Source organism: Dreissena polymorpha, chromosome 11 (assembly GCF_020536995.1).
Source record: "Dreissena polymorpha isolate Duluth1 chromosome 11, UMN_Dpol_1.0, whole genome shotgun sequence".
Classification (NCBI taxonomy): domain Eukaryota; kingdom Metazoa; phylum Mollusca; class Bivalvia; order Myida; family Dreissenidae; genus Dreissena; species Dreissena polymorpha.
The window spans coordinates 27,775,376-27,802,677 of NC_068365.1; the positions used below are offsets into that span (position 1 = coordinate 27,775,376).

Sequence of the window (27,302 nt, forward strand, 5' to 3'; positions counted from 1 at the left end):
AAGCTATGCTCTGGACATACAAAAGGTGATTCAAATGACAAAAATGACATCTATATTCCAATAGCCCACATAATACTCGTCCACTACTACTTACTACTACTACCTACCAACTTCCCGAGTGAAGGACATCTGCTTCTCCTTGCGAAGTCTCTCCAGTGATTTCTGTACTACTTACTGCTACTACTTACCAACTTCCCGAGTGAAGGACATCTGCTTCTCCTTGCGAAGTCTTCCCAATGATTTCGGTACTATTTACTGCTACTACTTACCAATTTCCCGAGTGAAGGACATCTGCTTCTCCTTGCTAAGTCTTTCCAGTGATTTCTGTACTACTTACTACTACTACCTACCAACTTCCCGAGTGAAGGACATCTGCTTCTCCTTGCGAAGTCTCTCCAGTGATTTCTGTAGAACCTGCATATCATGATTCTTGCTTTCCACCTCCAGCTGAAGAGACTTCACCAGGACCCGCAACTCTGATTCACTCTCCTTTGAAATCTGGCTTGCAGTTTTCTCTTCAATGGATAAAGGATGTTTCGAGAATTATATGCAATGCATGCTAAATTTGTCTTATTTCTACAACAAATTCAATCAGCTCGTACCAAATGTTTAGTGAAATTCATAGCAATAAGTTATCAATAATGGGGACACAAATTACATTAATATATAATAGAATTTTCTTTCACATTGAAACATTGCTTTACCAAGAAAAACAGGACAAAATTTAGACAAAATCTACAAAATACTGTTTGACCGAAACACATGCCTATGGTTGGTAATGAATTTGTTCAAGTTTAAGTTAGGAGAACGTCAAATTACATTTGGCAGATTTTGGTTGTTCTGGTATGATCAAAACATAAAGCTATGAAAGCATCGGACGGCATGTGTTCATGGTAGAAAATACAGTAAAAGCTGTTCAACCAAAATAGCTAACCCATTCAAAATTTATTTTCATTATCTATATTATTTCAAGATGTACATAAGGTTGAGTGTTGTTACAAACCAAAACATTACATAATCCAATCACCTTCCATTTTCTTTGCTTTTTCCACCTCAGCAGTCAGCCTGTCCACTTCTGCCTGTAGCTGCTTGACCGTCTGCTTGTACCTCTCCCGCACCCCCTCCAGCTCCCGCTCGAGGGCCATGGCATTGGTGTGCGGGTGAGCATGCTCCGTCTCGCCCTGGTACATCGAGAGTTGGTGCTCCAGCTCCTGTATGCGCTCTTCAAACTGGCACTGAACAAGAGATATACCCCAGATTTTGAGAATACGCAAGTATAAAACATGGTCTATAAACAATTTATTACAAAATCGCATTTCTCATTGAAAGTCATCACACCTTGGACAAAGGCCAGTATACCTACACTGAAAATGAGTAGAACACTGGCTGTTCTATGAGATGAAAACATAAAACTAACAAGTTGGTACATGACCTGTTTTTGAGTGGCCAGATAGAGCTTAAGCCAATAATAATTAGAGATTAACATACCAAGGGCATCCAATGCTTACAAAAATTAGCCAATTTTATCAAACATCACATCATGAAAAGTCTCAATATTTTTGCTTGGTTTTCTCTGGTTTTATGAAGAAAAATGTTCAAAGCAGCACAATTTTCTTCTGCCAAATGTACAACCATGAGCTAATATTGTCAATGGCAGATATCACTCAAAAACACATACATTTCAATTGACCAGTGTGATTTAAACTGAGACCATGTGGCCAGTACAAGTTTTTCGCAATCCCAACATTGCTCACCTTGATGCTGTGATATTTTTGCTCCACAGATCTCACAAGCTGGTCAGTCTCTGCGTCCTTCCCCTCCAGTTCTTTCTCCAGTTTGGCCACTCGACTCTCCAGTACCTCCGTGTACGCACTACGGTTGTTGCTGTTCCCAGCTGGACCAGTTGTCTCCCCTGCTGCTGCAGCCGCCATCATCAGTGAAGGCAGAGAATTGGGATTGCGCTTCTTCAGGATCGCCTCCATCTCTTTCACCTGGGATAGGACATGAAATGTGATAATGGATGTGAGCTGCACTCTGGAAAAATAGGATTAATTGCATGCTGGGAAATTATTTGTCTGCAAAAATGTCGTCTGCTGAATTTCTAAAATTAGCATTTTCTTTGATTTTTTTCAAAGAATACTATCAGAATAGCAAACAGTTTGGATCCTGATGAGACACCACGTTCTGTGGCGTCTCATCTGGATCAAAACTGTTTGCAAAGGCCTTCAAAATTCGGTTCTCGCACTGGAAGAGTTAAAAGTCCCCTTTTTTTGTATAAAGGAAGTCTCTAATTTGAGAAAATCCAGTTAAGGCGAAAAGTGTCGTTCCTGATAAGCCAGTGCAAACTGCACAGGCTAATCTGGGACGACCCTTTATGCAGATGAATTAAACCCCGTTTTCTCACAGCAAGGCTCATTTTAATTAGAACATTATTATCACTTCCATATCAAATGGACATTTTCGAATTGCTATTTCTTGTGAAATCTCAATTTACATTCAAATACCAGTAGAACAATAAAAACGCTCTAACAATATTCTTTAGTAAAGAACAACAATTCATTACAAAATGTATTATATTTAATTAAATTTATTACTAATTTATTAAATTAAAAAAAAAGTGCCTCCAACTGAAGTACAATTTTTGTTTTAAAAAAATAAAAAATTAAGTTTTCACAAAGGAGCTTTGAGGATACAGGCACTATTTATTGAGTTATAGGTTATAAATAACATGCTTCTAAAATGGTTTGTATGACAAACATAATAATTTCATACATTACCCAATTTAAAGACTTTTTTGCAAATCACCAAACCTTAACCAACACAAACATTCTTTACCTTTTTGCTTAACAAATATTTGAAAAACAAGAAACCATCGGAGACGGGTGATGCTCTCAAAAGTTTTTTTTTGTCACAATATTGCACTATATATTCACTATATATTCAGATAAAAGGAAACGTTTTGAGGGCACAGTAGTTGGGGGGACAAGATTTTTTTTATAGAAAATTTCAAAGGGCCATTACTCTGTGAAAAATCATCCGACTAGAACCCCCTGATAATATGCACATCTCCTCTTGGTAGTGAAGTTTCCCATAAAGTTTCATTGAATTCATGTAATTAGTTGCTGAGAAATAGCCCAGACAAGAATTGCACTATATGTACAGTTAATGGAAATTTTCAAAAATTTCAAAGGGCCATAACTCTGTGAAAAATCATCCAACCAGAACCCGCTAAAAATAGGCACATCTCCTCTTGGTAGTGAAGCTTCCCATAAAGTTTCATTGAATTCCGGTCATAAGTTGCTGAGAAATAGCCCGGACAAAAATTGTGCACGGACGGACAGACAGACAGACAGACAGACAGGCGCACACACTGACAGACGAAGCGGCGTCTATATGCTCCCCCCAAAATAAATTTGGGGGAGCATAAAAAAATGCATAAAGAGTACTATATCAACAAATGTATTAAATCTAAATATTTTTCAGAAAGGGTAAAGAAATTTAAAGTATTGTTTGTATATAGAAAAGTACAAAAAATACATGCAAATGGACACACAATCTATTAAAAGAGGGTAGATCCATACAGGCCTACAGGCCTAAAGAGAAAAATCATCAGAAAATAGCCTGGTGTTGTGCAATCCCCTTTTACCTTCTGGGCTTCTTCAAACAGAGTGTGAAAATTGGTTTGACTGTTTACATTTAACAAATTCAATGGCACATATATTAACTAAGCTTGACAAGCTTAATCACAAATGTTTGACTAAGAAATTCCTTGTATCTTGCAAATTATTCGAAAATGTCATCACACTGGTCTGGCTTTCCATCCTTTCCATTTTATCAGAATGCCCTGTTCTTTTTGTGATCCAAGACCATCCCTACCATTGGTCACCTCTATTAAGTGCACATACCTGTCTTTGAAGGTCCTGTATTTTCTTGACGTCCGCAGCGCGTTCCCTCGCACGAACCTTGCTGTCCTCAACTCGCTTTCCAGACTGAAATTTGTTTACACCGCAATGTTTATATGCTGTTGAAGCCAAGAACTGCCTCGGTACTTTATGAAGTTTTCCCTCAATACATACTTAAGCCTGGTAAATCTTGTTCATATTAAAGAGACAGCTAGATGTGTGTGAGTACAACATGAATACCCACAAATAATTATGAATTGTCAAACACAATTTTTGATGCATGGACATCACTGGGAAGGGGCATACAAATATAATTCACAGCCATTGACCTTTTAATTGATAACTATGAGAACAGGTTTGATTCAACAATAAAACAACATCATGAATTGAATTATTAAAGAGTGAAAAAGCGCATAATATTGCTGTTTAATACACATTTGTAAGCATGTTTATGCTCATTTATTCTTTACTTTTTAAAATGCTACAATCTAACAAAACAAAACTACAAAAAATTTACAAAGCAAAAGGTCCAGGACCATTTATGAAACTAGACAACATCACCATAGGACATGAAGGCTCCTGTACATCCTGTACATCTGTTGTTGACACTCCAGCGTGAATGAGGTCATACAAATTGCCCTGACATTTCATAAAGCACAACAAAAACAAGGCCTAATGACACTTTGGTAAACAAACACAATCTCTGACTTACCTCTGTTTGCAGCTCCTCTACGCGCATCTTCAGTTTGTGTATCTCCTCGTCTCTAGCCTTCAGTTTCTTGGTCCCCTGCTCCAGTAGCTCCTGGTTCTCTGCATACCACTTAAGCTTGCCCTTCAGCTTCTCTATCTCACCTGCATACTGCTTCTCCAAGGACTGCAGACATAGAGACAAATACAAAATGGCTATATGCAATTAGCACAAAACCAGACCAGCAACTTGAGGTCATCAGTATCTGACGGTTGTTACTGACACCTTTAAAAAATCTACTAACAAAGGTCATAAATTTTATTTGAATTTGTAAGGGAATAAAAACACTTCCAAATGCGTATTTCAGTGTTAAACAGTTTATAATGGTTTGTATTCAGGTCTCAGCTAAAAAATGTGTTTTCCACTTATTTCTGGGAAATACAAATTTTATTTGTTTGTTCATAGAGTTTTTTCTGTTTTACCAGTATTTGAGTCACATCCGTGCAGTCAGTTATCCCTTGGCAACTCAGATGCGCTTTTTGACGTGTTTGTATTTGCTTAGAAAATTTAATTCAATTAAAGCCTTTTCTTAATAGATTCAAGTTGTAAAGGATCCATTTCCAACCCTTTGATACGGATGAGCAGCAAACAGCATAAAACCTGAACAGACTGTATGTTACTTGCAAGCTGCTCTGGTTTTATAATGATTGCATATAGTCATTTTCTCTTTACTTCTGAGCAGTCAAGGGTAATCAATTATTGTTATTTAGATCTCAGCACTAATTTGCACAAGGTACACATTTTTTGTATGTGCTACCGTAATTACTCTATGTTTTCAGACAGTCTAAGTTTTCGGACACCCCTTTTTTATCAAAAATAATCATTTTTCTTGACTCTTAATTTTCGGATACAATGGTTTCGCCTGATAGTACAAGGGTTATGACAATTACCAGTGGTAGTGCCAATTAACAGTTCAATTATCTACCGCAATGGTACTTCCCCTTCTCAGTAAAATAACTGTGACAAATACTAAACACTTCAAAGTGTTATGCACCCTATTGCAAGTTTTACGAACAAAAGAAGGTGTTAGACAACAACTATCGGAAATGAGCAAACAAAGAATTCATAGTTTGCTTTTTTATTGCGTTAATTACAGGTTCATTCTAGCGAGTATCGGTACATCACATGCTCATCTTTGAACTTGTTGGTCAAAGTGCAACCTTGTAATAACTTTCTGTCAAATAAATTAAGCATTTAAAATTATTTAAAATGCAATACAAACATATATACCGTTACCATAATTTATACTATACGGCATGGTATTTTACAAGCATGTGCTATTACCGGTAGTCGTTGATACAATTGGCGCTATTTTCGGACACTTTTCGACTCTAAGTTTTCAGACACCTGTATTTTGTGAATATATTTTGTATCTTAGTTTTCGGACACAAAAAAATTAATTATTTTTTTAAGTGTCCGAAAACATACAGTAATTACGGTAATTGGATTTTAGTTGTTTTTACCAGTACTTCACTGATATCGGTGCAGTCAATTAATGACCTTGTGACCTTAATCTCTGATTATGTATTGTTATTATCACTTAAATGACCTAAAAACTTTCGTCAATTTTTGAAAATTTATGTTAATCAAGTCCATACAATTACACCAAAAAATTGTTTTAATCAAAGGATAAGTTTAGTCAAGAATATAATCTGTGCATAGCTTCTTTCTGTGAGCTAAAAATTGACTTACGATATGGTTACTTCCAAAACCAAATGATCAAACAGAAAACAAACAAACAGAACCTAACCAAGAAATATTTGTAAACAAAAATCCATGACCCTGTCCCCAAATTAAATTATTTCAATCCCCCACAGTTACAAATGAGCCAGAAATAAATATTAATGTAATGCGTTAATATACTGGTCACAAAAGGTTTATTGTTAAACCATGTTAAGGGCATTTTTTCAGGTATGAACACATTAACTACAGGCAGTAAGGCGATGTATCATATAATTAGAAAATTCAGAGGCAAATAAGCTCAGGCTACCGAATACACTTAGTCCCCACATGAAGGTGTATACAATAACTGTAAATGTCACAGATCAATACTGACCTATCTCCACAATCGTTACGCTTTAGATACAGCATTAACAGCTTGTTTTTAATTCAGAGGAAAAGTTTCCACAGTTGTTACAAATGCACTACCAATTTTTTTTATACAACAGTAAGATCTTTGAGTTAGTTGTCTTCCATGCCCTATGAAGTTTTCATTTAGCAATCAAATATTAAAGCCCATGCTTTCCATGAGGAAGAATGATGTGATTTTGTACCTTGTACATTTTTGAATGCTTTTAATCAGTACAAAGGATTAACACAAAATACACAAGGACTTTTTATTTGTGGCTAGATTGTGTAATCTTTCGTGAACAATAATATATGGATATAACACATTATTGAATAAGGTAGATAAATAGCTTGCTTTGAAATTTCCAAACCATGCTAATGCAGAAATATACATGTGTGAATGACCTGACAATTTATATTGCAATCCAGATATATCTCTACACGACCGTGGATTCCGGAAAAACGAAATTTAACGGATCTGTAGGGTATTGTGAATTTTAGTTGGTTCTTTAACAATCTCAAATATCAGCTATAAGAAAACGTAAATTGTTGTCCTTAAACTAAGGATTGAGTAAATCTCAAAACTAAACAAGAGCACCACATAACGGGTGCCACGCTCGGCCGCGAAAACTTGTCAGATTTTTTTTTTTTTTAAGAGGTCACAGTGACCTTGACCTAGTGACCCAACAAGAGATGTGTTTGTCAGAAACACAATGTCCCCTACTGCGCCGCATTGAAATAAAATTTCTATTTATCATTTGGCAGGTATAGAAATCATCTCCCTTTAAAGGTTGTTACTTTCCTTGAATTTTGTCCAATCCAACCAGGGGGGGGGGGGGGGTGAGGGTCTCACAGTCAATTAAAACCATGTCAGACATCACTGACAACCAAGGCCTGTGATTAAAAAGAGATCATAACCAGAGTTTTTTTTTCATGTATCTATGGACATAAGTCCACAGGTGTATAATGAACAGCAAAGAAATTATAATTATATCATTTAAAAAAAAAAACTTTGACAAATCAATCATTTGGGTTATAAATAATCAAAATTATAAATCTGTACAGTAACTGTGAAAAGAACTTCAATTCTTGGTAAGGAAATATATAATATGAGATTTATAATTATATAAATTACTTCCCTTGAAAATGATTGTCTGTAACAAATCTCTATTTTAAGTAGCAAATAATTAAAAGCCACTACTGTGACTGTAGATTCACCACTCAAAATGTGCAGCTCCATGAGATACACATGCATGCCAAATATATAAAGTGGCTATGTTCAATATTGAATAATTTTGTCCCTTTTTAAAGCTTATTACTTCCCTTAAATCTGTATTTTTTACCATAGACCGTAAAGGATGACCTTGACCTTTTACCACAATGTGTTTGTCACAAACACAATGCTGCCTACTGAGCTGCTTTGATTTATTTAACAAAAATATATATGTGGGCAAGTCAGATAACTATGTCCATTTAAAGCTTATTACTTCCCTTGACTTTGTTTTTTCGACCCTAGACCTTGAAGGATGATGTTTACCTTGAAATTTTACCACTCAAAATGTGCAGCTCCATGAGATACACATGCATGCCAAATATCTAGGTGCTATCTTCAATATTTGAAAAGTTATGGCCAATGTTAAGGTTTTAGCACGACGCCTACAGCGGACGACGAGCTGGCTATGACAATAGCTCGGGTTTTCTCCGAAAACAGCCTCGCTAAAAAACACTTCCATGAACACAAAATTGAGCATGATGATCATCTTATAAATTGAGAAAAAACTCAAAATTGAGTCAGAGTATTGTCTTAAGTGTGTTTGTGATACTAGGTCCAAGACCTACCCTAGCTTCCTCAGACTTGAGTTTCTTGCCCTCCTCCAGTGCCTGTGTGAGCTGCTCTCTCTCAAACACCAGCTTCTCTATGTGCTTCTCCAGCTCTACCTTGGAATGGTGCACGATGTTCATCTCACGGGACAGGGCGTCTGCAGTCCTCTGAGGGAAAGGAGGGATAAATTGAGCTTTGTTCTCGAGAAAACTGGGCCAAATGCATGTGAGCATTATGTCTTCCAGGATTATCCTGTACACCTTCAGCAAAAACTGGATTTTCGTTAAGAAAAGACCTCCTTCAGTCGATAAAGCCCATACAAGAAGAAAGTGTCGTCCCTGATAAGCCTGTGCTAAGTGCACAGGCTAAACAACACTTAACGCACATGCATTAAGCCCAATTTTCCAAGAACAAGGGTTCAATTAAAAATTAAGAACCAGTCTATGGCCTTCTAAAGAAGAGAACTCAATCTCATCAGCATGTGCCAGTGGTGTGCAAATACCAACCATATACCGGTACATCAGGATGTTATATCACTGACCTTTGACTGCGCTAGCTGGTCTTCCAAATGAGTTATGGCCCCTTCCTTGTCCCCTGCTATGAGTCTTTCTTGCACCCCTGGACCTGTGATGGCCCCTCGACAGAGCAACTCCTCCTCCTTGCGTTCCAAAAGGGCCCTGTGTAAGGGTCATATGGGTTACAGATTTCAGCGATTGATGATAAGAAATTATCAGAAATGGTTGAGTTGACAAACAAGAATGCTGGAATGATTCCCATTTGGTTCAGGGCCAATGTTCACCAACCATTCCTTAGACTTGAATCACCCAATAAAGAAAATTCTTAAAACTGTAATGTAATTAATAATCTTTGATGTCAAGTCTAACTTGACATTCTTCAAGTCTAACTTGACATTCTTCAAGTCTCACTTGACATTCTTCAAGTCTCACTTGCCATTCTTCAAGTCTCACTTGACATTCTTCAAGTCTCACTTGACATTCTTCAAGTCTCACTTGACATTCTTCTAGTCTCACTTGCCATTCTTCAAGTCTCACTTGACATTCTTCTAGTCTCACTTGACATTCTTCAAGTCTCACTTGACATTCTTCAAGTCTCACTTGACATTCTTCTAGTCTCACTTGCCATTCTTCAAGTCTCACTTGACATTCTTCTAGTCTCACTTGACATTCTTCAAGTCTCACTTGACATTCTACACCTCCAATAACATCATTCTTCATTTTGGACATTGTGCTTATGACATAAGCCCAATTAATAGCCTGCATCTATTCAAACTTTGGAGTATGAATTTTTGTGTCTTAGTCTATTCTTTATATTTAACTCTAAGAATGGGGTGCTGAATACAAGCCCAGGTCTGGTATTCTAAACACACCAAGTGGAAATCTTCACATAACAGGTATTTAAAGGGTATATTTGAGATCAAATTTTATTTTGAGCAACCAAATGTTTTCTGCTCACCATGAGGACAGCATTTTTATCATTTTTGCAACATTTTACTTGTTTAAAACTATTTAATGTAAACTCACCTATACCAAAATAGGCAAAAATCTTTTTTTAATGATCGTAATGAATTTTACTATGTTTTTCATAAAGGATCTTAGCAAATACAGGCCAAGGGCAATATCTGTACAAATTATATGAGAAATAAGTTAATATGAAACTGTAGTTAATCAGTTTGACTTTTATTTTTGAACTTTTAACTCAATAGTCAACAGGCATGTACTATCCTATGGTTTCCCAGGTTTCACAATTATTGGCTTCTTTGACAGTGACCTTTGATGAAAGGTCGCTGAATTCAGAGATTTAGTTTACCTGTAAATAAACACCATATTTGACCTGTAGTAAAATGATTTAATATGATAATAATGATATTGACATAACAACCATGACCAACAAACCTGAGATTTGCAGCCTCAGACGTCAGTTTCTGATTCTCCCGGAACATTCGCTCTTCCATTTGCTTGCCCTGCTTTCGAAGGTTCTGTATTTCCTCATACAAACGCTTATTTTCCTATTGATAAGATCAACATTTGAATATTTTTTGCTACAAACAAAAGGCAATATATGGCTTCAAGCCTTGGTTGGCAAATATTTTGGGAATGGCTCAACTATTTGAATATTCAATTGTATGATTGCTACAATTAGTTAAAACGCCATTCAAATTTTTGCACATGCGTATAACAGTTAAAAGCCAATAATTTCTCATTTGTGGAGTAGTTTTATTAAGTATTGTCGCAATTCAGTTGACAGACATGGATATGAAATATTTGGAATCATTCTCCTCATTCATAGACGTCAGATGTGCACTATGAAATCAGACAGCAGTTCAACCTTTAAACCACAGTCAATTTGTAAATACAACTTTTGCTCTAAGGCATGTGAAAACAGTACCAGAACAAGAGCACCGCCTTGCGGGTGCAGACCGCTCATCTATTTTCTTTTTAAAGGTGAAGGGACTCTCAATTTCAATCACAAAGGAGGGAGGGGTGGAGTGAAGAGGGGTGTATAGTGTGGGGGTGTGGACATTTATTACATTATCTTCCAAAAATGCTTAAAAAAAAATGCAAAAAAAAAAAATTCGGGGTTGGGGGGGGTGGTGGGGGGGAGGGGATTCTTGGGTGCGATGGTTGGACCGTATTTCAAAAATAAAATAATAAAAATAAATATTTGTGAGTTTTAACCGTTTCAACAAAAAAATTGGTGGGGGGGGGGTAAAGTGTGAGGGTGTGGTGGTCATTTGTGAGATCATCTTAAAAAAAAAAGAAAAAAAAAATATTAGGGGGGGGGGAGGATTCGGGGGGGGGGGGGGGGGGGGGGAGGGCACGGGGGATGGTTTAGGTGGAGTCTATTGTGGTATGTCAGGTAAGAGTAGTTTTGTCAGGGTATCAATCAAATCTAATCATAAAAAAAGAAGTAATGGCAATTTTAGCAAAATTTAATAATTTGACCTTGAGAGTCAAGGTCATTCAAAGGTCAAGGTAAAATTCAACTTGCCAGGTACAGTAACCTCATGATAGCATGAAAGTATTTGAAGTTTGAAAGCAATAGCCTTGATACTTTAGAAGTAAAGTGGATAGAAACACAAAATTTAACCATATATTCAAAGTTACTAAGTCAAAGAAGGGCCATAATTCCGTAAAAATGACAACCAGATTTATGCAACTTGTCCTTTACTGTATGCTTATGATAGTTTGCGAGTGTTCCAAGTATGAAAGCAATATCTATGATACTTTAGGGGTAAAGTGGACCAAAACACAAAACTTAACCAAATTTTTAATTTTCGAAGTATAAAGGGCCCGTAATTCCGTCCAAATGCCAGTCAGAGTTACATAACTTTGCCTGCACAGTCCCCTTATGATAGTTAATAAGTGTTGCAAGTATGAATGCAATAGCTTTGATACTGTAGGAATAAAGTGGACCTAAACACCAAATTTAACCAAATTTTCAATTTTCTAAGTATAAAAAGGGCACATAATTCTGTCAAAATGCCAGTCAGAGTTACATAACTTTGCCTTCACAGTCCCCTTATGATAGTTAGTAAGTGTTGCAAGTATGAAAGCAATAGTTTTGATACTTAAGGAATAAAATGGACCTAAACACAAAACTTAACCAAAATTTTCAATTTTCTAAGTATAAAAAGGGCACATAATTCTGTCAAAATGCATGCCAGAGTTATCTAACTTTGCCTGCCCAGTCCCCTCATGATAGTAAGTAAGTGTACCAAGTTTGAATGCAATAGCATTGATACTTTCTGAGAAAAGTGGACCTAAACGCAAAACTTAACCGGACGCCAACGTCGACGCCAAGGTGATGACAATTGCTCAGATTTTTTTTTCAAAAAATAGATGAGCTAAAAATGGGGTGACAGTTACTCAATTCTTAGGAAATGTTGAATTATCAGATGGAAAGGCCCACTCTATTGTTGCCTGCCTTGTTGAATACCTGAACAGACTACATCTGGACACTTCAAGAATTGTTTCCTTAGCAACAGATGGAGCCTCTGTGATGATGGGCAAACATACTGGTGTAGGAGTACAACTAAAATCTAAGTATGCTCCGTTTGTGGTACAGACACACTGCATTGCCCATCGTTTAAAATCTCTCAGTATCAGATGCAATCAAGAAAGATGAAAAACTTGTTAAGTTTAGAGCGAAAATCAGTGCACTGTATTCTTTTATGAGTGGATCTAGCAATTGTACTATTAAGTTAAAACAGATGCAAAAAGTACTCGATGAACCAGAGATTACATGAAAGGAACCTCACAAACTTTACCGGACGCCAACGCCAACGCCGACGCCAAGGTGATGACAATAGCTTTTTTTTTTTTCAAAAAATGGATGAGCTAAAAACAAGATACGGAAGTATGAATCACACATTTAGCTATTGTATAGCTGGGGAATTTTTCTCAAATTGATTCGTAAGTTAATGTTTATTTCAGTGTTGACTAGTTATAGAAAAAAATGTGTTTCAATCAGTTAAATCAGCTAAACATTCTTTATCAAAATCAAGGCATACATGTGACATCTTGTGTAGTAACAAGGTTTTTCTAAAATTTGACCTGGTTGCGCTAATTTCTGTTCACATAAGACCCAAATTTTGGCTCTGCCTATATATTGTCAAGATAAACATTTTAAAAATGAGGAGCAAAGATTGAGTAATTGTTTTATTGTTTGCTAAAATAAATGTAACATCTACAATGTCACGTATTTGACACACTTGACCCAGACTTTAGTTCTGCCTAGATATTTTTTAGGTAAACATTCTGACTATGTTTCATCAAGATTAGATTGAGTAATAAGCTTTGTTCTAGAGTGAAAACAGGGTTTTTCTAAGATTTTACCAGGTGACATAGTATTTAGACACACATGACCCGCATTCCGATTTTGGCAAAGATATTTTCAAAATAATCATTTGACAATGTTTCATGAAGATTTTATGAAAAAATGTTGCCTCCAGATCCTCTAAACAAGCCCAATCTATTCAGTTGTACTGACCTGCTGATACCCAGAAATGAGTGTTTCTTGTTCCCTGAGCTCCCTCTGCAGCCCTTGTAGCTGGTCCCCAGTGAGCCCCTCCACTGGTTGCCCTGCCAGAACCTTCTGTCTCACATCATTACCGCTCTTCTCATCACCAACCTGAAACAGCATGAGAGATGAAGAAACAACTCATCACCAACCTGAAACAGCACGAGAGATGAAATAACAACTCATCAACAACCTGAAACAGCATGAGAGATCAAGTCAAAACTCATCAACAACCTGAAACAGCATGAGAGATCAAGTCAAAACTCATCACCAACCTGAAACAGCATAAAAGATGAAGTAACAACTCATCACCAATCTGAAACAGCATGAGAGATGAAGAACCAACTCATCACCAACCTGAAACAGCATAAAAGATGAAGTAACAACTCATCACCAACCTGAAACAGCATGAGAGATGAAGAACCAAATCGTCAACAACCTGAAACAGCATGAGAGATGAAGAACCAACTCATCACCAACCTGAAACAGCATGAAAGATGAAGTAACAACTCATCACCAACCTGAAACAGCATGAGAGATGAAGAACCAACTAATCACCAACCTGAAACAGTATGAGAGATGAAGTAACAACTCATCACCCACCTGAAACGGCGCGAGAGATGAAGTAACAACTCATCAACAACCTGAAACAGCATGAGAAATGAAGTAACAACTCATCACCAACCTGAAACAGCACGAGAGTCGAAGTAACAACTCTTCACCGACCCAAAACAGCATGAGAGATGAAGAACCAACTAATCACCAACCTGAAACAGCATGAGAGATGAAGAAACAACTCATCAACAACCTGAAACAGCATGAGAGATGAAGATACAACTCATCACAAACCTGAAACAGCATGATTGATGAAGAAACAACTCATCAACAACCTGAAACAGCATGAGAGATGTAGATACAACTCATCACCAACCTGAAACAGCATGAGTGATGAAGAAACAACTCATCAACAACCTGAAACAGCAGGAGAGATGAAGAACCAACTAATAACCAACCTGAAACAGTATGAGAGATGAAGTAACAACTCATCACCCACCTGAAACGGCGCGAGAGATGAAGTAACAACTCATCAACAACCTGAAACAGCATGAGAGATGAAGTAAAAACTCATCACCAACCTGAAACAGCATAAAAAATGAAGTAACAACTCATCACCAATCTGAAACAGCATGAGAGATGAAGAACCAACTCATCACCAACCTGAAACAGCATAAAAGATGAAGTAACAACTCATCACCAACCTGAAACAGCATGAGAGATGAAGAACCAAATCATCAACAACCTGAAACAGCATGAGAGATGAAGAACCAACTCATCACCAACCTGAAACAGCATGAAAGATGAAGTAACAACTCATCACCAACCTGAAACAGCATGAGAGATGAAGAACCAACTAATCACCAACCTGAAACAGTATGAGAGATGAAGTAACAACTCATCACCCACCTGAAACGGCGCGAGAGATGAAGTAACAACTCATCAACAACCTGAAACAGCATGAGAAATGAAGTAACAACTCATCACCAACCTGAAACAGCACGAGAGTCGAAGTAACAACTCTTCACCGACCCGAAACAGCATGAGAGATGAAGAACCAACTAATCACCAACCTGAAACAGCATGAGAGATGAAGAAACAACTCATCAACAACCTGAAACAGCATGAGAGATGAAGATACAACTCATCACAAACCTGAAACAGCATGATTGATGAAGAAACAACTCATCAACAACCTGAAACAGCATGAGAGATGTAGATACAACTCATCACCAACCTGAAACAGCATGAGTGATGAAGAAACAACTCATCAACAACCTGAAACAGCAGGAGAGATGAAGAACCAACTAATCACCAACCTGAAACAGTATGAGAGATGAAGTAACAACTCATCACCCACCTGAAACGGCGCGAGAGATGAAGTAACAACTCATCAACAACCTGAAACAGCATGAGAGATGAAGTAAAAACTCATCACCAACCTGAAACAGCATGAGAGATGAAGTAACAACTCATCACCAACCTGAAACAGCATGAAAGATGAAGTAACAACTCATCACCAACCTGAAACAGCATGAGAGATGAAGAACCAACTCATCAACAACCTGAAACAGCATGAGAGATGAAGAACCAACTCATCAACAACCTGAAACAGCATGAGAGATGAAGAACCAACTAATCACCAACCTGAAACAGCATGAGAGATTAAGTAACAACTCATCACCAACCTGAAATAGCATGAGAGATGAAGTAACAACTCATCACCAACCTGAAACAGCATGAGAGATGAAGTAACAACTCATCACCAACCTGAAACAGCATGAGAGATGAAGTAACAACTCATCACCAACCTGAAACAGCATGAGAGATGAAGTAACAATGCCCCTTTATTTATAGCGAGATCTTAATACTGCAACATGGAAGTACAAATTGGCCAAAAGCTCTATAGTTTAAACCAATTTATTTGACCTCGATTGCATGGAAAGCCTAAGGTTTTTTATAATGCTTTTGAGTCTGTTTCCTAGGACTAGAACCAGTACTTGGTGTGTATGGGGGAGACCTTAAGAACGCTCCCGTAGTGGGGATAAAACCCATGACTTTTCTGTCGCTAGGCGGACAATATCGCACCATTGCTGCAAAAAGGTGCCATGTGTCTTCTAATTTCAATGTCACATGGTTCCTTTTTGCACCAAAGGGGCGATATATCCACTACGCCACAGTGGAGCTTGAAAAAGCTCTATATTGAAGTGATCTTATGGAGACTCCCTTACAAGTGGAAAAAGTCAATATAAGGTGGTAACCTTAGCAGCTATACTATATAATATACTATAAGATAATGCAATATAATACAATATGGTACAAAGTACTGTTATGTTTTCTTCGACAGTGAATCCTCACCTTGGATTTGAGTACAAAGATCTCCTTATTGAGTTTAGCAATCTGTTCCTCATAGCTCAGTTTTTGCTGCTCCAACTGTCGCTCAAAGCTACGGGCCTGTCTGGCCAGCTCATCTGAAATATATAAATTGTTACAAATTGGGTAATACAAGTGTTGGCACAATGTTATAATATGTTTTAAGCATGTATCGAGAAATCTACGAATTACTTGATCGATGGCTGACCTCTTAAATTGGCTTAACTTTGCCAACATAACTTAACACAAACAAATTTACCTCTGATATTAATTTATAAATTTACTACTAAAACTGACCCCTCAGATCAGCTATGTCCTTGACAGCCTTTCACTGATGTTAGCTATGATTTTAATAACTGACTTTTAAAGTCAGCTAGGATATTTGCAACTGAACATTAAGATCAGCTATGAACATGAAAACGGGCCTATGAACTATGACCTTTAAACTGACCTTATAGTGTCAGCTATGAACTTGAAAACTGACGATAAGGACAATTAAACTCAGCTATGACCTTAACAACTGACCTTGAAGGTAAGCTAAACCTTGAAAACTACATCAACAATCTGCTATTACCCTAACAATTGACCTCGAAAATCAGCAAAGACCATAACACCTGAACTTCACGATCAGATATGACTTTCACAACTGACCTTTGAGATTTGCTATGCATTAACAAAGTCTCAGCTATGACCTTGAAAACTTAACTTAAAGACTCACTTTAACCTTTACAACTAACTTTGAAGGTAAATTATGACAACAAATGACCTTTAAGATCAGCCTGGACCTTGAAAATTAACTTTTTTTAGGTCAGCAATGACCTTTCCAACTGACCTTTAAGGTCAGCTATGACCTTGACCCTGTCTTCTTCTGGAGCCTCCTTCTCCTTAAAGCTGGCAGACACAGATGGCTCGTCTGCAGAGTATTTCACCTACAGATCAGGGATTTAATTCAAATTAAATTAAGAAAAAGTGAATTAAAGACAACAGGGCACATTAAGAGTGTGAGTGTTAAACTTTTATCTTTTCAACATTTTATTTACTGAGACAAAAAAAATATGATCCACATGGTCAGGCTAATAAGACCACAAAACCTTGAATGACTTAATAGCAGGGAAGCTCCTGACCAGACTGCGTGACTGCACAGGCCGGTCTGGAGCTTCCCTTGCCGCAAAAGGCATTAGAATCATTTTCGAATGATGTGGCTCATATCATGTTAAATACATTAACATTGACTTGGGAATATGGTTAAAACCAGTCACCTCTGGCACGGGTACATCCTTGGTGGTGGAGAAGTGCTCTTTAATGTACTGAGCAAAGCTTTCTACAGACGCCTCAAGCTGATTGGTTGCCACGGTACCCAGTCTCACCTGCTGTGTGGACTGACTCCCTGTATTGACAGATGATATAGGACTTAAAAAATAGGGCTAAAGTAATCCAGAGGGTTAAAATCAAGGATTACTAGAAATGAGCAACAGACACTGATGTCCCCAACATGGACAATTTTTGGTATTGATCCAGCAATTTTTTGTAAATTTCAGCCAGGTTGTGTCAATACGACCCCCTAAATGTAAATATATGACATGGGGGGGAAGTTATCTATATATTATACAATGCATGCCAATTTTGAGCTTTGCATTGTGACCATGATGAAATCGAAAATTGTGTTTTCCTCATACAACGTTATTGTCATTAAACACTTTATAATAACATTACAAGACGGCCATGATGGCCCTGAATCGCTCACCTGACTCATTAAGATCAGATGAAAACTATGACCTTTATTGTCTACACAATGTTTTTCTATGATTTGACCTAGTGACCTAGTTCCTGACTCTAGATGACCCAAATACAATCCCAATACAGATTTCATCAAGATAAACATTCTGACCACAGTTCATAAATATTGGATGAAAACTGTGACCTCTATTGTCAACACAAGGTTTTTCTATTTATTTGACCTAGATTTTTACCCCAGATGACCCAAATACAATCCCACCCAGATTTCATCAAGAATTCTGACCAAATTTCATTAAGGTTGGATGAAAACTGTGATCTCTGATGTCTACACAAGGTTTTTCTATTATTTGACCTAGTGACCTAGTTTTTGACCCCAGATGACCCAAATAAAATCCCAACCCAGATTCCATCAAGATAAACATTCTGACCAAATTTCATAAAGATTGGATGAAAACTGTGACCTCTATTGTCTACAGAAGGTTGTTCTATTATTTGACCTAGTGACCTTGTTTTTGACCCCAGATGACCCAAATACAATCCCAAACCGGATTTCATCAAGATAAACATTTTGACCAAATTTCATCAAGATTGGATGCAAACTGTGACCTCTACTGTCTACACAAACAAATTGTTGACGGACGGACGCACGGACATCGCAGGCACGCACAACGGACGCCGGACATCACACTATCACATAAGCTCACCGTGTCACTTCATGACAGGTGACCTAAAAATATGTGTCGGAGATAAACATGAACAGTTGTGGTTAAAATCCCATAGAAACAAGGGCTGTTTGTAAAACATGCATGCCCCCCTATATGGGCTATAAGTTGTAGTAGCAGCCATTGTGTGAATACGTTTTTTGTCACTGTGAATGGTGGTGGTGGTGGTGGTGGTGGTGGTGTAGTAGTAGTAGTAGTAGTAGTAGTAGTAGTAGTAGTAGTAGTAGTAGTAGTAGTAGTTGTAGTAGTAGTAGTAGTAGTAGTAGTAGTAGTAGTAGTAGTAGTAGTAGTAGTAGTAGAGTAGTAGTAGTAGTAGTAGTAGTAGTAGTAGTAGTAGTAGTAGTAGTAGTAGTAGTAGTAGTAGTAGTAGTAGTAGTAGTAGTGGTAGTAGTAGTAGTAGTAGTAGTAGTGGTAAAAGTAGTAGTAGCAGTGGCAGTAGTAGTAGAAGTAGTAATAGTAGACGTGGTGGTGGTGGTGGTGGTGGTGTAGTAGTAGTAGTAGTAGTAGTAGTAGTAGTAGTAGTAGTAGTAGTAGTAGTAGTAGTAGTAGTAGTAATAGTAGTTGTAGTAGTAGTAGTAGTAGTAGTAGTAGTAGTAGTAGAGTAGTAGTAGTAGTAGAAGTAGTAGTAGTAGTAGTAGTAGTAGTAGTAGTAGTAGTAGTAGTAATAGTAGTAGAAGTAGTAGTGGTAGTAGTAGTAGTAGTAGTAGTAGTAGTAGTAGTGGTAAAAGTAGTAGTAGTAGTGGCAGTAGTAGTAGAAGTAGTAATAGTAGACGTGGTGGTGGTGGTGGTGGTGGTGGTGGTAGTAGTAGTAGTACTAGTAGTAGTAGTACTAGTAGTAGAAGTAGTAGTAGTAGTAGTAGTAGTAGTAGTAGTAGTAGTAGTAGTAGTAGTAGTAGTAGTAGTAGTAGTGGTAGTAGTAGTAGTGGTAGTAGTAGTAGAAGTAGTAGTAGTAGTAGTAGAAGTAGTAGTAGTAGTAGTAGTAGTAGTAGTAGTAGTAGTAGTAGTAGTAGTAGTAGCAGTAGCAGTAGCAGCATTACAAGACCAATACTTAAGAATGATCAAATGGGAAAAGGTAACCTAGCACTGGCAGTAAATATGGGGCTCATTTACAGGTCAGATTTTGAATCTCTGCTGTAAAATGAGATTTTGAGTGAATGAAAGGGAGGCAAATCTGTTATAAAAAGAACATGCATAAACCGTAGTTGTTTCCCTTGTTTGAACCATGCAAAATCCTTACAAGTTTGGAAAGAATTGGATGAAAAATTTGGACTTTATTGCATAAACACCATTTTCTCAATTCAAGGGGAGGTAATTCTGTACTTCATGGACCAATAATGCTCATTTTTTGTAGGGTTCGTGTCCTCATTGATATAAAGACACTGTGCAAATTTGGAAAGGATCGGACAAAAAATGTGGACGATTTTTGAAAGTTTTCACAAAATAGGCAAAAACGAATAAACATGCAAAGTTCAACGAGCTCCTGCGGCCATGTTTTTTGGCGAATCAAATTTCTTTGAACAACTTTTTCAGGGGAGCCTTCAAAGGTCATCCCTGTGAAATTTTGTGAAAATCTGATGAGCGGTTTCTGACAAGAAGATTTTTTAAGGTTTTTACCATATATGGTCATGGCGGCCATCTTGGTTATGTGAGCAAATTTTTTTTAACAATTCTTTTGTCCCATGACCTAGGGATGCTCCACATGAAAATTTAGTTGAAATTGGCTCAATGGTTTAGTAGAAGAAGATGTTTACAAATTGTTTACAGACAGACAGACAGACAGACAGACAGACAGACAGACAGACAGACAGACAGACAGACAGACAGACAGACAGACAGACAGACGGACGGACGGACGGACGGACGGACGGACGGACGGACGGACGGACGGACGGACGGACGCCGGACGGTGAGTGATCACAATAGCTCACCCCGAGCTATCGCTCAGGTGAGCTAAAAATAGTGAAAATTTGAAAATTAAGCTTGTTAGTCAAAGTCTTTTTTAATAAATCCATTAATACTATTTTACCAAACTGTTTTAAGAGGAGTGGCTGATTAAGACACTTATGCAGTCAATTTTTACACAAGTAAGGAATTTAAGAGGACTTATAATTGGTCCTAAACAATAAAAATGTTCACAAAACATGTCAGAAAATGCATATTTAACTTCACTTGATTCATGTGAGTTTGTGTGCTAATCAGTTAAGCATTTTGGAAAATATCATTAAAATACATTTAAAATGTGGCGGATTAAGCTATCAGTAAGTTATTCAGCTGTCAAAGTTTAAACAAAAGTCAGCTAAAAGGAGATCAAAGTCAAAACAAGTGATCACATGAAACTTCAAACCTTAAAACCTATAATATTTATCAGAACATCAATGAATAATAAACAAGAGATGTGTTTGTCAGAAACTGAATGCCCCCTGCTGCGCCGCATTGAAATAAAATTTCTATTTATCATTTGGCAGGTATAAAAATCATGTCCCTTTAAAGGTTATTACTTCCCTTGAATTTTGTCCAATTCAACCGGGGAACAAAAAAACTTTGGAAAAAACAATAATTTGGGGTATAAATAATCAAAATAATAAATCTGTACAGTAACTGTGAAAAGAACTTCAATTCTTGGTAAAGAAATATATAATATGAGATTTATAATTATATAAATTACTTCCCTTGAAAATAATTGTCTGTCACAAATTCCTATTTTTAGTAGCAAATAATTAAAAGGCACTACTGTGACTGTAGATTCACCACTCAAAATGTGCATTTCCATGAGATACACATGCATGCCAAATATATAAAGTGGCTATGTTCAATATTGAATAATTTTCTCCCTTTTTAAAGCTTATTACTTCCCTTAAATGTGTATTTTTACCGTAGACCGTAAAGGATGACCTTGACCTTTTACCACAATGTGTTTGTCAGAAACACAATCCCGCCTACTGCCCTGCTTTGATTTATTTAACAAAAATATATACGTGGGCAGGTCAGATAACTATGTCCATTTAAAGCTTATTACTTCCCTTGACTTTGATTTTTCGACCCTAGACCTTGAAGGATGATGTAAACCTTGAAATTTAACCACTCAAAATGAGCAGCTCCATGAGATACACATGCATGCCAAATATCAAGGTGCTATCTTGAATATTTAAAAAGTTATGGCCAATGTTAAAGTTTTTTCGGATGGACGGACAGACTGACATACTGACTGACGGACAGTTCAACTGCTATATGCCACCCTTCCGGGGGCATAAAAATATGAAAACTAAATAGAAACTTTGTTATGACCTTTAACCTTCTGCCTAGCAACCTCTGCTGGGCTCCACTCCCTTCCTTTGAGAGACTTCACGCTTGGCACACCTTTGCCCTTGCCATCTGGCCGACCGCTGCCAGGACGCGTGGGGGTTCCGGCAGGGGAAGAACTTTGGTCCCTTTCTGAACAGATTACATAACTATGTGAACTGCACCATCATGGTTTCAGTGTGAAAAATATTCTTGCAAATTAAACAAGGTCATTTTTCCTTGTTTAGCAGGCGCCGTAAGAAAAACGATAATTGCCTCACCAGAAAGCCCCCTTCCACTTTATTTCAAGTAATCTTGAACTTGTTTTACCATTTTTCAGTTTTTCTCAACATTTTCCCCTTAAATGGAAGACAATGCCTCTTCCCCAAATCAAGAAAAAAGCCCTAATAATAATTAATGTGAAATAAAATCAGTTGAGAAGCTGACTGGCAAATGATTTTTACATACACACTGACATGGTACTATTACGCAAATATGACAAATCTTGTATTCCTTGCTTCAACTTTAATGCAATACACATTGTATTAGATTTCAATTGCCAACAGTATGTTTATAAGCAACTAACTTAAGCTGTGAATAGTAAATGACTCTTAATTGACACACTTAACACTATTTGAGAAAATTGGAATGAGGAAGAAATACAAATGCTCATAGTTTCTACCAAAATTGAGACACAGACATAGTAATGTATTCTCAAATTTCAGACTGCTTACCTTTCTGAGTGCGAGAGTACCCGAGGATGTCTCGCTCACGAGTGCGGGGAGGTTTTGGAGGGCTGAATGGTTTTCCATAACCTGAACTCTTCACTGGCTTGATTCTCCACTTCAAACTCTCCGAGAAATCTGAATAAATAGTATCTCATTAGATTTGAAAAATACAATCAAGAGTTGAGCATTTGAAAAATACCTGAATGTAATTGATGCTAAATAACCAAACAGTCAACCAAAATAAATAGCCGAATGAAGAGCTCTCAAAGAAATCATGCTGAATTATTTTTTCACTTTAGCATTTGATCATACATATATATATACACTTTAACACCGTTATTTCGAAGTCGTCGGGACCGTTAAAAAACTTCGGACTAACGATAATTCGAAATAAACATTTGACAGAAGACTTCTTTGATTCTGTAAAAAATGAAACGTTGTGGAATTCACATGGCTCGGTTACACGCTTACTTAAAAGCGTAAACTAGTCAGATAGCAATAGATTTCCACTTGTAACAAACAGAGGATAAAAACGATTATTTTTCTTGTTTTTATTTTTGTCTTATTAAAGAGCATATAAAATATAATGAATAGCACAAATTATCAGACATACATACATATTAATACATTTTCGGAAATTATTTAACATTTTTTCAACTTATACACGATGTCTCTCTGAACACCGGCGTTCACGCAGACGACAAAGGTGTAATTATCGGATTTTGACGAGCCACGACAAAGGTGTGAAATTACGCTCAGTATTTTGCAGTTTTGACTTCGGATTAAAGATTGATAATAAGGTGCGAATTACAGTGTTGGGACCGACTGAATCACTTCGAATTAACGATTTCTTAGGTTTAACGAAGTTCGGATTAACAATGAAATTTTACATTAAACAAAGAAGAACCAAAATCGGGACCCGAAAAATACTTCGAAATAACGGTGAATTCTGATTATCGGAGTTTGAAATAATGGTGTTGAAGTGTATATATATTCTGTAAGTCACCTAAATAATGACCCCAAAAACATGTTTGAAGTTTTCAGTGAAGAAAAAAGAAGTAACAGTAGAGACTAACTTAAACCTGAAAAGTTATAGGTAAAATAAACATGCTTAATTTTAATGACATGCTGGTCAGTTATCAAAATTGGGCATTTAAATAAATAAAACCATTATTATTTGTGGGACACTAATTAGGTAATTTTCCTGGATTTTGTGAAACGTATCATATATTTTAGTGTAATTTAGAAATCCAGTTTTACTTAAGATGCAAGCAAGAGGTGCATGCATTATGAAATAGGAAAAATGTTCAAGATATTGGACATAAGGGGACTTATGTAGATGCCTTATAACACTTGACCTAACTAACAAATGCAGATTTTACAGACTAAATAACAATATATTACAATTTATAAATAGGTGTAAAAGCACGCTTCTTACCTATTTTTACAGGAGAACTTGACCTTGATCTATCCAATGTTGAATTGTTTAGTTTCTTCTTGGAATGTGGTGATTTTTCTTTCCTTGTTTTCTTTGCTTCGTCATCTTTTACCTTCTTCTCTGTCTTTTTCTTTCCACGTCCCCTTTCTTTTACAGACTATAAAAATTAGAAATAATACTTTTAATTAAAATAACAGTCAGTTGTTTTTTTTCAAAGTAGGAGACTAGAATATTCTTTTCAACAATTGACTGGTGAAGAATCTTATAACTGAATTTTTGTTATATTTAACCCTTACAATGATAGTGGATTGAAAACAAAAAGTTCCTATCAAAATATGTACCAACAGTTCCAAAATACATACTAAAAAGCAAAATCTTGTGTTTATATCGTAGGAAACACATGAACAAATGCTAGGTCACAGATCTTGGGGGGTAAGGCCAATCATAGCATCAGAGCTAGAAATTAATATCTTTACCAACATACACATAAAGTTAACAACAAAATCGTCAGATGTCATCCGACAAGATAATATACTTTTTGTTACTAGCAATCTGCATGGGAAATGCTTCTTCTCATCATTAATGCACATGAAAATCACACATAATCTCACAGCAAACAATCTAGTTATATGATGAATCAAACTTGGAAATTAAGTATCTGACGTTTAACTAAGCAATTGATCATCTGAAGTAATTCTTTGAAATTAGGTATTCGATGATAAACTTAGCAAAACATCATCTAAAGTAAAACTTTGAAATTAGGTATTAGATGATAAACTTAGAGATTGATCAACAGAATAAAAACTTTGAAAAAAAAAATCAGTAGAAAAACTTTGAAATTGATTATCTAAAGTAAAACTTTGAATTACAAAATCTGAAATAAAACTTAGAAATTGATCATTTGAAGTAAAACTAAGATATTAAGTATATGAAGTAAAACTTCGAAATTAAGACTCCATCTGTGTTAAGTGAATGAAGATACACCTAAATCAACCACAAAACCATCCAGTAATTATTTCATGAAAAATTTGATGTGACTAGCCTATTTATTAAGTTCCTAATTTGGCAATTACATGTATTCACACATTTATCATTTAACTCACTGCAACACTGAGTTAGTCTTGTGCACACAACTTACTAATCGAGACTGAAATTCTGGGTCTTCTGACTACAAATCAATGCATACATCATTTTAACATGTTAATAATAATATTTAACAAGAATCTGGGTTTGATTAACAAACATGCTTCAAGCTGGCGCTAGCAAGCTCATTTCTATTACAAGGTCAAGGTCAAAGTAAAGTTATTGTGATACGGATGAACAGGGCATGGTCAGAAGCAAATTGCCATAAAAGTAACGCCACAAGCGAATTATTGAACTAATTTCAAAGAAAAGTTTTTGGAATTGTGTTGCAAGCAAACTAAACTAAACATGTGTAACAGACTCTGATGCCCCCACAACACATTTTTGGACATCAACAAATCCTCTTTATTTTCTGCAGTGGGAAAAAGGGCAATAATTGAGCCCAAATCGGTCTCAGTCAAAATTCCTCTCCTTTTTATCATATACAGGGTTCATACAGATTTTCTTGAATGAAATTCAAGCACTTTTTAAGCACTTTTCAAGGGAAAAAAATCCAAATTCAATCACTTTTTTAATCCGACATACTGAAAAATGTATATTATTTTAGTGTCCTATACTGACAACATTTTTGCTAAATTGGTCCCTTCTTGCTTAACATTCTTTGTGACTTACAACAGTCTGCACTACCCTGATACCGTAACAACTGTTTTAATCAAAAGTAAGATATTTCATTATGATATAGTACCGTAATTGACCAAAGGCATTACACATACCAAAACAAAACCCGTTATTTGTATTGAATATGTATTCTAAATGTTCACTCTTCTGGTGGCTTTACGACGCGGATTCCCCTATACTAGCCATCTCTATATCTGTTCTGCATACTTAGAATTGGCGTTGTCAATAACCCAAGTATACTTCAAAAGCAACCCTTTCTGAAAAATGCACTTATTCACTGGCATATTTCAACTTGTCAGCACGGTAATTGCATAATGCATACAAAAAACAACAACAAAGTAGACCCATTGGCGACAGATATTTTAGGTTACAACTTCTACAAGAAATAAATGAATTTCTTTGTTCTGATAAAAAGCGCGCGAAAATTGGCGTGGGTCAGATAGGAGGAGCGATCAATATCATCGGATCGATATGACGTGAAATAATGTGAAAGCTTGGAAATAATGAATCTGTTTTTAACATTTTTAATTGTTGTTATTTCATTTTCAAGCACTTTTCCAGCCAAATTCAAGCACTTTCTAAGCACTTTTCAAGGCTATGGATGAAAATAAGCACTTTTAAGCACTCCAGATCGTTTTTAAGCACTTTCCAAGATAAACCTTCATTTTCAAGCACTTTTCAAGGTCTGTGCGAACCCTGATATACACATCATAAATACATCATAAACTGTGACAGTTTGAGCTAGATCCACCTAGTAGTCAAAGGCTTGTTAAAAACACAACATTTTTTGGCTACTAATTCTATTGAGGAAAAACAGACACAAAACCAAATTCTGCCAAAATTCGTCACAGCTTAAATTCCTTTCTTTGCAATCACCTACACAGTAAGGTAATTTAACTCTGGAACTTTGAGCTAGCACCACCCATAAATTAAAGAGAAGTAAACAACACAAACTTCAGAGCGAACTAACATACGATAAAGGAAAGATGGACAGGTGAAATGCTTAATGCCTCCCGCTCCATGATGACATACATAAATTTGTATTCCCTGTTTGATATAATCAAAGGCAAGCAAAAAGGGCAGAATGAAAATATTCCATTTTAAGTGAAAAAATCTTCTAACCCCTTTCA

General features: G+C 36.5%; 1 protein-coding gene and 1 long non-coding RNA gene across 2 annotated transcripts in view; one reads left to right on the forward strand and one right to left on the reverse strand.

The window, feature by feature from the left end:
* LOC127850591 (uncharacterized) overlaps positions 1-27,302 on the forward strand; it is a 40,195-nt gene that overhangs the window by 11,746 nt on the left and 1,147 nt on the right. The gene's annotated exons all lie outside the window — the stretch shown is intronic.
* The window catches only part of LOC127850589 (centrosomal protein of 162 kDa-like), a 62,909-nt gene that overhangs the window by 8,758 nt on the left and 26,849 nt on the right, over positions 1-27,302 (reverse strand). Inside the window, exons 16-30 of the mRNA XM_052383718.1 lie at positions 24,412-24,568; positions 22,980-23,108; positions 22,252-22,398; positions 17,767-17,894; positions 17,340-17,436; positions 16,493-16,605; positions 13,550-13,690; positions 10,453-10,565; positions 9,081-9,216; positions 8,557-8,706; positions 4,615-4,776; positions 3,906-3,989; positions 1,755-1,991; positions 1,028-1,235; positions 351-515 (exon numbers count right to left, since the gene is read on the reverse strand). Coding sequence (XP_052239678.1) covers positions 351-515; positions 1,028-1,235; positions 1,755-1,991; positions 3,906-3,989; positions 4,615-4,776; positions 8,557-8,706; positions 9,081-9,216; positions 10,453-10,565; positions 13,550-13,690; positions 16,493-16,605; positions 17,340-17,436; positions 17,767-17,894; positions 22,252-22,398; positions 22,980-23,108; positions 24,412-24,568 — 2,167 coding nt within the window. The remainder of the gene's footprint in view (positions 1-350; positions 516-1,027; positions 1,236-1,754; positions 1,992-3,905; positions 3,990-4,614; positions 4,777-8,556; positions 8,707-9,080; positions 9,217-10,452; positions 10,566-13,549; positions 13,691-16,492; positions 16,606-17,339; positions 17,437-17,766; positions 17,895-22,251; positions 22,399-22,979; positions 23,109-24,411; positions 24,569-27,302) is intronic.